General features: G+C 41.5%; 1 protein-coding gene across 1 annotated transcript in view; it reads left to right on the forward strand.

Moving 5' to 3' along the window:
- The window catches only part of NUP160 (nucleoporin 160), a 51,512-nt gene extending 39,424 nt beyond the window's left edge, over positions 1-12,088 (forward strand). Inside the window, exons 29-37 of the mRNA XM_021085052.1 lie at positions 1,303-1,463; positions 2,447-2,507; positions 3,493-3,603; positions 3,780-3,903; positions 4,980-5,081; positions 5,939-6,080; positions 7,767-7,892; positions 9,615-9,719; positions 10,849-12,088. Of these exons, the coding sequence (XP_020940711.1) occupies positions 1,303-1,463; positions 2,447-2,507; positions 3,493-3,603; positions 3,780-3,903; positions 4,980-5,081; positions 5,939-6,080; positions 7,767-7,892; positions 9,615-9,719; positions 10,849-10,938 (1,022 nt within the window). The 3' untranslated portion in view covers positions 10,939-12,088. The remainder of the gene's footprint in view (positions 1-1,302; positions 1,464-2,446; positions 2,508-3,492; positions 3,604-3,779; positions 3,904-4,979; positions 5,082-5,938; positions 6,081-7,766; positions 7,893-9,614; positions 9,720-10,848) is intronic.

Below are 12,325 nucleotides of genomic sequence, written 5' to 3' on the forward strand. Positions count from 1 at the left end.
AGGTCAGTGTTCAGGCCTTTTCTGGAGCAAGGCTGTTTTTCTGACATTTTGTCTTACATATTGCAGGCACTCACAAATATTTCTTGGGAATGAAAAGTAGTTGGATTTGACCATTGAGAGAATTGTTAAATGCTGTTCAGTTTCTGGAGTCCCATGCTGGCTCAGAACAATGTTTTTTCAATATTTCATTCAATCTGTATCACTAAAGTATTATAAAAATAAGAGTCTGTGTTCTTGAACAGAGCACTCAAACATTTCTTAGTCTCAAAAACCTGGGTGGGGATAGGGAACAAATATGGCTGAGACAGTTTCTCTAAGATAGTGTTCTATACCGGCCGTGAATGTAGTATCTAAACATCAACTTAGAGTTCCCTGGTGGTGCAGCAGGTTAAGGATTCAGACTTGTCACTGCTGTGGCTGTGATTATAGCTGTGGCCTGGTTTTGATCCCTGGCCTGGGAACTTCTCTATGCCCATGGTTGCGGCCAAAGGAATAAAACATAAAAATAACCTTTGAGATGTTTGGGGTATTACTACATTTTTTTGGATTTTGGCCTTTATAGAGATGGTAAAGTTACACATAATGTAAACTTTATTACCTTAACCACTTTTAAGTATTTAGCAGTACCTGTGGTTACTGTGTAACCTTCCCATTACTATGTAACCAATCTTCAGAACTCTTCATCTTGCAAAATGGAAACTATATACTCTGCTTAAACAACTTCCCATTCCCTCCTCCCCCCAGCCCCAGCAACCACCATTCTGCTCTCTCTCTATAAATTTGGCTACTAGAATCACAGTATTTGTCTTTCTGTGACTGGCTTCTTTCACTTCATATGTCTTCAAGGTTCATCCATGTGGTAGCATGTGTCAGAATTTATAATATTCCACTGTATGACTGTATCCCATTTTGTTTGTCCATTCATCAGTGGACACTTGGATTGCTTCCATGTTTTGCCTGTTGTGAATAATACTGCCATGAACAAGGATACACAAGTAATTCTTTGGTTTAGGGGTTATATACTCAAAAGTGGAATTGGTGAATCATAAGGTAATTTTATTTTATTTTATTTTTTGAAGAACAGCCATATTGTTTTCCATAGTGACTATACCAGTTTACATTCCCTCCAGCACTAAACAAGGGTTCTAATTTTTCCACATTCTTTCCAGCACATGGTTTTTTTGTAGTTTTAAGTTAAACTCAATTTTAAGTTTTGATATCTGAGAAGTGTAACAATTTCTCTCCGTGCAATCCCAAAAGAGACACATTTTTGAAATTCTAATATTTATTATTGCCTCGTAGCTGGCACAGTCATGTTTGAGTACGGAATGCGTCTTGGCAGAGAAGTTCGAACTCTTCGGGGACTTGAGAAGCAAGGCAACTGTTATCTGGCTGCTATTAATTGTTTACGACTTATTCGCCCAGAATACGCATGGATTGTTCAGCCAGCATCTGGTGCAGTGGTATGAGAACCTTCCATCCTGGAATTGGGGAATCATTTAATTTATTTGGTTTGGTCCTTTTAAAACTATTACCTCATTTTGCTTCATTTCATTTAAAATTTCCACTGGGGAATTTCTGCATTGCTCAGTGGAAACAAATCTGACTGGCATCCATGAGAACACAGGTTTGGTCCCTGGCCAGGTTTGATCAGTGGGTTAAGGATCCAGCATTGCCGTGAGCAATTGCCGTGTAGGTTACAGACGCGGCTCGAATCGGATGTTGCTGTGGCTGTGGTGTAGGCCAGCAGCTGTAGCTCCAATCTGACCCCTAGCTTGGGAACTTCCATATGCCTCAGGTGTGGCCCTAAAAAGACCAAAAAAAAAAAATTTTCCACTGGGATGGAGTTCCCGCTGTGGCTCATTGGTAACTAATCTGACTAGGATCCATTGTGATAAGGTTTTGATCCCAAACCTCGATTAGTGGGTTGAGGATCCAGCGTTGCTGTGAGCTGGGGTGTAGGTCACAGGCGCAGCTTGGATCCCCTGTGGCTGTGGCTGTGGGGTAGGCTGGCAACTGTAGCTCTGATTTGACCCCTAGCCTAGGAACTTCCATGTGCTGCAGTATAGCCCTAGAAAGCAAAAAAATAAAAAATAAAATTTCCACTGGGATATTTGTGAACTTAATCTATTTTTGCAGCATTTCATTGTTATATGTTAGTCCCTTTAGTTTCCAAGTTCAGAATTACTGAAGGAACAAGTATTGCAGAGTGTTTTATCATTAAACAACCTAACTTCAGACAGATCACTTCATCTTTTACTGTCCAGTTAACCTCTTGCATAGAATAGGATAATAATAATAATGTCGACCTTATGAGATTGTTTGTGCTATTTGAAATAAACATAATTTATGTTGAGAAAATTTAAGCATGAAAGCTCCTGGATCATAGTTGATGATATTAAAATAAAATACTAATTTTTCGTAATCACTTGTTTTGCCTTCTCAGTATGATCGCCCTGGAGCTTCCCCTAAGAGGAATCATGATGGAGAATGCACAGCTGCCCCAAGTGAGTCAAGGATCTCAGGCTTATTCTTTGCTGAATTGTAATTATATTGTCCATTATAGTACTATTATTTATATTTTTATACAGTAGTTATAATAATTGTATTTCAGTGTATTATACATGTATGGGAGTTATCAAAATTTTGTAAAGTTCCTTCTTGTTATTTTCATTGTTTTGCGAAAGGTTGTCTGGTAGTCCTTTGAAAACTTTGTATGCCTGTATGAGAAATGGAAGTGCTTAAAAAAGAGCGTGTGTAGGAGTTCCCGTCATGGCGCAGTGGAAACGAATCTGACTAGGAACCATGAGGTTTTGGGTTCTATCCCTGGCCTCGCTCAGTGGGTTGCCATGATCTGTGGTGTAGGTCACAGGCATGGCTTGCATCTGGCGTTGCTGTCTGATGTAGGCCAGCAGCTGTAGCTCCAATTCAACCCCTCGCCTAGGAACCTCCATATGCCACGGGTGCAGCTCTAAAAGAAAAAGAAAAAAAGTGCAGTGTGTTTTTGTTGCTTGTGTTTAAATCAGCTTAGTAACCAAGTGTCTTGTTTTATCAGGCTCCTTTGATATGACCACCACAGAGGCATGGTCCCTTTCCTAACAGAGCCTGGGCTCTTGCGTTGGACACACTTAGTTTTAATCCGGCCTCTCTCGCTTTGGGCACATTCCTTTCTTACTGATACAGATGGTAGTAGTTCACAGTTGTAATGGTTAATTGAAGTTACACATGAAATGCCTTGCAGGCACCTCCCCATCTGCAGCTGTTGTTATTGGAATACATTGATTTGACTCAGCTGTAGCATGAAGCAGGGCTGTTGCTTTATTTTTCATTTAGCTTTTATTGAGCCCCTTGTTTTCTCCCCATCTTCATGCCTGTGGCATGAAATGAAACCAAAGGTTACTTAATGTTTAGTGGAAATTGACAGGTTGAATTAGTCTAATAGGTGCTTCCTTTGTACTTTGGGAATTGAAAATGTTTTTCTCCGGCATATAGCAAATAGACAAATTGAAATCCTGGAACTAGAAGATCTGGAGAAAGAGTGTTCCTTGGCTCGCATTCGCCTCACCCTGGCTCAGCATGATCCCTCAGCAGTCGCAGTGGCAGGTAGGCATTAGCGGTCTGTCAGTACCAATAGTGCGTTTTAGGCACTGGACGTAGTATACTAGGTGGGCATAAAGCGTGTCTGTTATTCTGAGATACTCTCAACGAAGCAGTCTTTGGGTTCGGTTCATGTGTGTATACCATTGGTTGCCCTAAGTAGCTCTTTTCCATTCCCACAGGGAGTTCGTCAGCAGAGGAGATGGTCACTCTCTTGGTTCAGGCCGGCCTTTTTGACACTGCCATATCACTCTGTCAAACCTTTAAGCTCCCCTTAACGCCAGTCTTTGAGGGACTTGCTTTCAAGTATGTATGAAATTCTTTTTATAGTCTTAATTTTCTAATGCAGAGATATCATACTTGCTTATTCGTTGCTTGGTGTGAAGCAGTGTCACATGAGCCAGTATCCTATAAGCCAACTTTTCTGAGGGAGGGACACCCTCAGCACGTGGACATTCCTGGAGCAGGAAAGGAACCTGTGCCACAGTGGTGGCGCTTCAGGATCCTTAACCTGCTGCATCATAAGGGAACTTGCTTATAAGTCAACTTTAAAAAAGTGTTTTTGTGTGGTCTACACAGTGTTTTCGGGTTGTTTTTTGTTTGTTTGTAGTCAATTTTGATTTTTAATGTGTCTCATCTTGATTTATAGCTTTTTTTGAGAAATCAGAACTGGCATTCCCAAGCCCACATGCCCACATGACAGTCTATAACCTGGGATAAAGAGTGGTGTCCATGCAGGCCCCTGTACTTCTTGGAATTCCCGTCGTGGGGCAGCGGAAACAAATCCAACTATGAACCATGAGGTTGCAGGTTCGATCCCTGGCCTCTATCAGTGGGTTAAGGATCTGGCATTGCTGTGAGCTGTGGTGTGGCTGTGGCTGTGGCTTAGGCCAGTGGCTACAGCTCCAATTCAACCCCTAGCCTGGGAACCTCCATATGCCACAGGTGTGGCCCTAAAAAGACGACCCCCTCCAAAAAAAAGTACTTCTTATTGAAGCTATATGATACCTAAATAATAGTCAAGTGGTTTGTAAGTTGGAATTTTTTTTTCTCTTTTAGCCACATTCATGGCATGTACCTGGGCCAAGGATCAAAACCATGCCACAGCAGGGACCTGAGCCTCCACAGTGACAACACTAAATCCTTAACCCGCTGAACCACAAAGGAACACTTAACTGTTTTTTTTTTTTTCCCCGTCTTTTAACTCTTATTAATGGCCTTGTGGGTCATCCACTTAGTTGTGTTGCTGTGAGAAGGAAGAGCCTAGTAATGAAGTCACCCAAAGACTAGAGCCAACTTTGTCATCTCCATTTTTAGTAACAAAATAAGGTAGTGCTTTTCCACAGATTAGTTTACTGTGTATGGAACCATTTTCGTTGCAGATGCATCAAATTGCAGTTTGGAGGAGAACCAGCACAAGCAGAAGCCTGGGCCTGGCTAGCAGCCAACCAGCTGTCATCAGTCATCACCACTAAGGAGTCTAGGTACAGCCCCAGTCTTCATCCCACCCTGTTGGGGCTCACCCTCCATGTCCTTGCCCAGTGCACCCAGTAGCGGCTGCCTGAATGTACTTCAGTGTCTCCAGAATCCTTCTCTGACAACCCTAACCCTCAGTAAACTTGCTTTCTCTGAATTGCATTTACAATTTATATTATTCAGGTTAACACTTTAGAATTTTGAGGTCCTCTGACATTATTTTTCAACCCCTAAATTAGCACATCAGAATTATTATTAGAAGTTCCCATTGTGGCTCAAGCAGTAATGAGCCCTACCAGTATCCATGAGGATGTGGCTTTGATCCCTGGCCCCACTCAGTGGGTTAAGGATCTGGCATTGCCATGAGCTGCACTGTGGGTCTCAGACACAACTTGGATCTGGTGTGGCTATGGCTGTGACATAGGCCAGCAGCTGCAGCTCCAATTCAACCCCTAGCCTGGGAACTTCCATGTGCCTCAGATGCGGCCCTAGAAATCTTTAAAAAATTATTATTAAAATACAGTTTATAAGATAACACTCTAGTCTTCTAAATGAGAATTTCCGTATGATTGCTTGTTCAGGTTTAGAAACTGATCTGAGCCGATTTCCTTATTATTTTAGAAATCTGGAACAAAGACATTAAATGAATTGTATGCTTCAGTTAAAAAACACAAGAATCCAAGTCATTTAGTTTCGAGTACCACTCCTCAGTCACATTGGCCCTAATACTATCTGTCAGTTAGCTAGATTATCAGTTCAGTTGTGAGCTTCTAAAAATGCTCTCCTTTTAAATACATTCTTTGAATGGTATTATCATTGTTCATTAAGAATCTGGAACTCATTAGTCCTTTCTGCTTTTATCAAGTGCTACAGATGAAGCATGGCGACTCTTATCAACTTACCTGGAAAGATACAAAGTCCAGAATAATTTATATCACCACTGTGTCATTAACAAGCTCTTGTCTCATGGAGTGCCTCTGCCTAATTGGCTTATAAACAGTTACAAGGTAAGTGTTCTCTTAACTTGTAGAGAGTGAGAACCTGGTCTTTATCATCCTGAATAACTTTATGAGATGATTAAAAAGGAAAAGACAGAATGATAATTTATGGACACATACTGACTTATGTTCTTAATACCTCAATCTTAGCTAAAAACACTAAGAGCACTTTGCCTCAGTCCCGGTGAAGTACTGGGTGTTTAAAGTTCTCTGGGTTGATTATGTTAATGCAGGCTTGTGTGCTTACTGAACCACAAGCATGCATTTAGAACAATTCGATCTGTGTGACACAGCATTTCCTTTTTTTTTTCTCTTCTGGGGCCGAACCCTCGGCATATGGAGTTTCCCAGCCTAGGGGTCTAATCGGAGCTATAGCCGCTGGTCTGCGCCAGAGCCACAGCAACTCGGGATCCAAACCACATCTTCGACCTACACCACAGCTCACAGCAAAACCAGATCCTTAACCCACTGAGCAAGGCCAGGGATCGAACCCACAACCTCATAGTTCCTAGTCGGATTCGTTAACCACTGAGCCACAACGGGAACTCTAGCATTTGCTTTTCATTACTCAAAAAATTCACAGGATTGGGTGGAGTAGTTACTACAATAGTGTGTTTCAATTTTTTTTTCAAAATTAGTTTCTTGGGCCACCCATATCAAAATTATTTGGGTGGGAGTTCCCATTGTGGCTCAGCGTTAACGAACCCAACTAGTATCCATGAGGATTCGGGTTCAATCCCTTGCTCGGTGGGTTAAAGATCTGGCATTGCCGTGAGCTGTGGTGTAGGTGGCAGACAGGGCTTGGATCTGTCGTTGCTGTGGCTGTGGCATAGGCCAGCAGCTGTAGGTCCGATTCAACCCCTAGCCTGGGAACTTCCAGTATGCTTTGGTTGTGGCCCTAAAAAGCAAAAAAGAAAGAAAGAAAAATTATTTGGGTGGTGGGCTTCTTCAAAATATAGATGCCTAGGCTTCATCTCAGACTTATAGAATCAAATTATCTGGCATTAGGATCCACAATCTATATCTTAACAAGATCCTAATTTGATTTGATCTGTGACTAAGTGTGAGAACTACTATATCTGAAATATACTGGGCACAATAGGAAAATAATATAAAGCTTACAATCAAAAAATTCTGTTGTTTTTTGAGTTTGAAAGTAGAGAAAGCAACTAAGATGGTAGAGGTTAAGACTGTGATCGAATCAGAATATGGAAAGCATAACTGACATTAATTAGGAGAGCTGTTCCAAACTAAGGCCGTGGTCACTTTCCTTTCCTCTCACCCTGAGTTAAGTACAAATATAATTCAAGCATTTCAAGTTGGTGATTCCTTTAACTTCTTTTGCATTTGTCATTCATATATTGCTGAGAATTAATGTGAATATGTTATCTCCTGTACTCAGCATTTGGGGAAGGGTCGTTGACTTTTTACTACTATGGAAGCTGAAATAGGAAAGAATTAAAATGTGTCTTAGATCCAGACAGGTAGTAAGGCCACTTAACAGAAAGGGGCTTACGAGGTGCCTAGAGGTAACTGGCTCTTGGGAATCCAACCTTCATCCCAAGATAAGTAAACCAAGGCACTTGTTTACTTATCGTGAAAAGTATAAATGCCAGGGAATCAGACAGCATCCTTTGGTCGGTGCCCAGGTAGGATGGAAAAAAGTAAATGTTCTTAATCACTGACTTTTTGCAGAAGGTTGATGCAGCTGAGTTGCTCCGTCTATACTTAAACTACGACCTTTTAGAAGAAGCTGTGGACTTGGTGTCTGAATATGTGGATGCTGTCTTGGGAAAAGGACATCAGTACTTTGGAATTGAGGTAGGCTCGAATACCTGTATGTATTCTGTATTATCACACTGAGTCAAGTCAGGATATGAAAGTAAATTGAACTGTAGAATAATAGGTTTAACCTTTACTGAGGGTAGTTACACAACTAGTTTTCTCCAAGAGCAGGGACTGGCACTCTAAGTATTTCCAGTTTCCTGCTTATCAAAGGGAAATACATCTCATTTTTCTCCTTTAAAGGAATGTGGTTTTAGGTAGTATTTGGAAGAGTGAGGGAAGTAAGAACAAAATGGTATTTTGTGTGTGCTGAAGACTGGGCTGAGTCTGTATTTTCTCACTTAATCCTTATAACAGCCTATAAGGGACTGTTCTTTTTGTTGTTGTTGCCCATGAGGAAAAAGGGACTCAGAGGTCAAGTTGCCAAGGCTCACACAAAAGATAAATTAAAACTCCAGGTGTTGAAGTTCCCTGGAGGCTTAGCGGGTTAAAGATCCATTGTTGTTGTCACTGCTGTGGCACAGGTTTGATCCCTGGAGGGATCCTCCCATGGCCAAAAAAAATCCAGATCTAGTTAACTACAGACCCAAGCTCTTAAACTCTCAGGAAAATATTCAGAACTTCAAATGTTAAACTTAACTTTTTTTTTTTTTTTTTGTCTTTTTGCTATTTCTTAGGCCGCTCCTGCGGCATATGGAGGTTCCCAGGCCTGGGGTTGAATCAGAGCTGTAGCTGCCGGCCTATGCCAGAGCCACAGCAACTCCGGATCCAAGCTGAGTCTGCAACCTACACCACAGCTCACGGCAACGCCAGATCCCTAACCCACTGAGCAAGGCTAGGGATCGAACCCACAACCTCATGGTTCCTCGTCGGATTTATTAACCACTGAGCCACGACGGGAACTCCTAAACTTAACTTTAACAAAGGTTTTTTCCAGATAATTTGAATCTAAATTTCAGACTGGAAATAATATTATTCATTGAGAATTTATAGAAGAGTTTTGTTGAGTGTGTTTATCATTAATCAGCCTTAGGGCTGCTTTAACATCAAAGATGATATGAATTAGAGTTCCCATCGTGGTGCAGCGGAAACGAATCTGACTAGGAACCATGAGGTTGCAGGTTCAATCCCTGGCCTCACTCAGCAGGTCAAGGATCTGGTGTTGCTGTGAGCTGTGGTGTAGGTCGCAGACACGGCTTGGATCTGGCATTGCTGTGGCTGTGGCATAGGCTGGCAGCTACAACTGATTCCACCCCTAGCCTGGGAACCTCCATATGCCAAAGGAGTGGCCCTAAACACACACACACACACACACACACACACACAAAAGATATGAATTTAAAATGTATTTTAAAATACATTTGATTTGGAGTTCCCAGTGTGGCACAGTGGGTTAAGATTCTGACTGTAGTTGCTGCAGAGGCCCAGGTTTGATCCCCAGCTCCAGGGCAGTGAGTAAAAGGAAATCGCAGCTACAGCTCAAATCCAGTCCATGGCCTGGGAACTTCCATATGGGGTGCAGCCTTAAAAAAAATACATTTGATTTAACTAAGAAAAGGACCAGTTCCTTGGTAAAAAAAGACTGGGGGGTGGGGAGAGGTGTTTCCGCTTGTGTACCTGTGTGTATGCATGCATACACAATTTCTGGTTGTGAAAAAAAGGTAAGGCATTTCATGTTATTGAGTCCTACGATAACTAGCTACCCAGAAGAATTGGTGCACTTTTCAGATTTCCTTCAAATGATATGTTTGCTTTCAGTTTCCACTGTCTGCAACAGCTCCAATGGTGTGGCTCCCATATTCTTCTATTGATCAACTTCTCCAGGCTCTGGGAGAGAACAGCGCCAACAGTCACAACATTGCAGTGAGTAAATCCTTTCCTGAGCCATCTTCGCAAGCCCTTGCACTAGCAATTACACCCTCAAGCTTGCTCTTCTGGTTCTCAAGGATTAAGGGGAGGGCAGAAGCCATTTATTGCCCTTCACATGCTGCCCCAATCTCTTTATGAAATGATTAATTAAATCAGATATAACAGCTCTGATTTGGGGAAGGTAGCTAATAAAGTTTTTATTAAAAATACTGGGGTGGGGAGTTCCCGTCATGGCGCAGTGGAAACAGATTCGACTAGGAAACATGAGGTTGTGGGTTTGATCCCTGGCCTCGCTTAGCCAGTCAGGGATCCGGCACTGCCATGAGCTGTGGTGTAGGTCACAGATGCAGCTCAGATCTGGTCTTGCTATGGTTGTGGCGTAGGCTGGCAGCTACAGCTCCAATTAGACTCCTAGCCTAGGAACCTCCACATGCCTTGGATGCGGCCCTAAAAAGACAAAAGACAAAAACAAAATACTGGTGTGGGTACCTCCCCTTGTGGCTCAGCAGGTTAAGAATCCAGCTGGTATCCAAGAGGATGTGGGTTCAACCCCTGGCCTTGCTCAGTGGGTTAAGAATCCGGTGTTGTCGCAAGCTGTGCCATAGGTTGCAGCAGCAACTTGGATCTGGCATTGCTATGGTGTGGGCCGGTGCTGTTGCTCTGATTCAACCCCTAGCCCAGGAACTTCCATATGCTGAAGGTGTGGCCCTAGAAATAAAAAAATAATTAAAAGTACTGGTGTGAGAGTTCCCTGATTGCCTAACAGTTAAAGATTCAGCTTTGTCACTGCTGTGGGTCCAGTTCAATCCCTGGCCCTGGAACCTCTGCATGTTATAGGCTCAGTCATAATTAATTAATTAATTTACAAATACTGGTGTCTTTTGCATATTTAGAAAATTCATTAGGAAAACAGTGTCAGAGTATTGCGTATAACAGAAAAGTCTGGCTTTATCAGTGGAGTCACAAAGCAGACTTCTGTACTGAATTGAATGGTGATTAAATGAAGCACAGCCTAACAACTTCATCAAGGGAAATCTGGTTGACAAAGTCAGAGTGATTGATAACTTTAGTCTTTTTCAGTCCTTGACCTATTCTTTAATGATTCCCGTCTTTTCTCCTATAGCTGTCCCAGAAAATACTTGACAAATTGGAGGACTACCAGCAAAAAGTTGATAAGGCAACAAGGGATTTATTACATCGTCGGCTCTTGTGATCTGGATGGTTGCCCAGCCTTTGTAACCGCTTGGTGCCTCTTAGGGCTTAAGACTTTATTTACCCTACAGGAAACCTGTACTCCAGGCCAATTTTTATACCAGTAAATGATGTGTGCGACAGTCAAGTCTGCATTCTGCACAAGAGAGAAGGGGAGATGAGTCACAGGACCTGTGCTTGCTGGTGGTGCTAACACACAATTTCTGGTTTTCAAACTTGGTCTCAAACAGCTGCTTTTGTATATGATTCACAAGCTTTTTTAGAGTTTATATTTTTTTAAACTACCGAAGACATTCTTTATCTGCAAATTAAAACCCACTTTCACTGTCCAAAATAGCTGATGGTTGTTGGTTTGTTGTAGCTGACCACCAAAAGCAGTCACTGCAAATCCTTTCATTCTTCCTATCACTTTTTGTATTTCAATGGAATTATTTTGGTCCAGAACTGACATGTATTTTCTGTATTGCAAACAGAGGCTAATGATTTTGCATACTCTTCATTATTTATTGTGGAATTTTTTTATGATCTTCAATAAAGTATTAAATAATTTGCCTAGATTAAGCCTAACACGATGACCAGCTGTTAAGGAAGATATCTTTATCTTGGAAGGTCCCATCCTAGCTCAGTGGTTAACAAACCCGACTAGTATATCCATGAGGACACGGGTTTGATCCCTGGCCTTGCTCAGTACATTAAAGGATGCAGCATTGCCGTGAGCTCTGGTGTAGGTTGCAGACAAGGCTTGGATCCGACATTGCTGTGGCTGTGGTGTAGGCCAGCAGCTACAACTCTGATTCAGCCCCTTGCCTGGGAACCTCCATATGCCAAGGGTGCAGACCTAAAGAAGCCAAAAAAAAAAAGATAACTTGAATCTGGTTCTGAGGCTAAAGTGAAGTAAACTCTTAGCTAAGAAAAACTTGAAAATTTATCATCTATAAAAGTAAGAGATTTTCAAAGTAAATTCCATTAACTTCTATGATTTATAATTATCAAGCTGGACTTGATCATACAGGTAATCTAATAATGTATTGGACCAAAATATTAACTTTCCTGGTCAGATTCAGAGGCATTCGTGATCACAAATTTGGGGGAAAGTGACAAAATAAACTCTTTAATTTTATTCTGTATATTAAAACTTATCTTTTAAGGAAGCAATCTGTACAGTACTTGCTTGTATGCCCTTTGACCTGTCTTGAGGTTTTCATAATTATTTAATTTTTATACTGTCAATGCCACATTTACATTATATATTTTAAATAACAATGTGAGTTTCCCTGTGGTACTATTATAGATAGATATTAAGGTATATGATTCTGTTTTCATTTTAGCTCTGCCATGATTATTGTGAAGTGTTTGGTACAATTAGTACTGCAAGACCCCTTGCCCTC

The sequence above is a fragment of the Sus scrofa genome, chromosome 2, assembly GCF_000003025.6.
Source record: "Sus scrofa isolate TJ Tabasco breed Duroc chromosome 2, Sscrofa11.1, whole genome shotgun sequence".
In the NCBI taxonomy this organism is placed as follows: Eukaryota; Metazoa; Chordata; class Mammalia; order Artiodactyla; family Suidae; genus Sus; species Sus scrofa.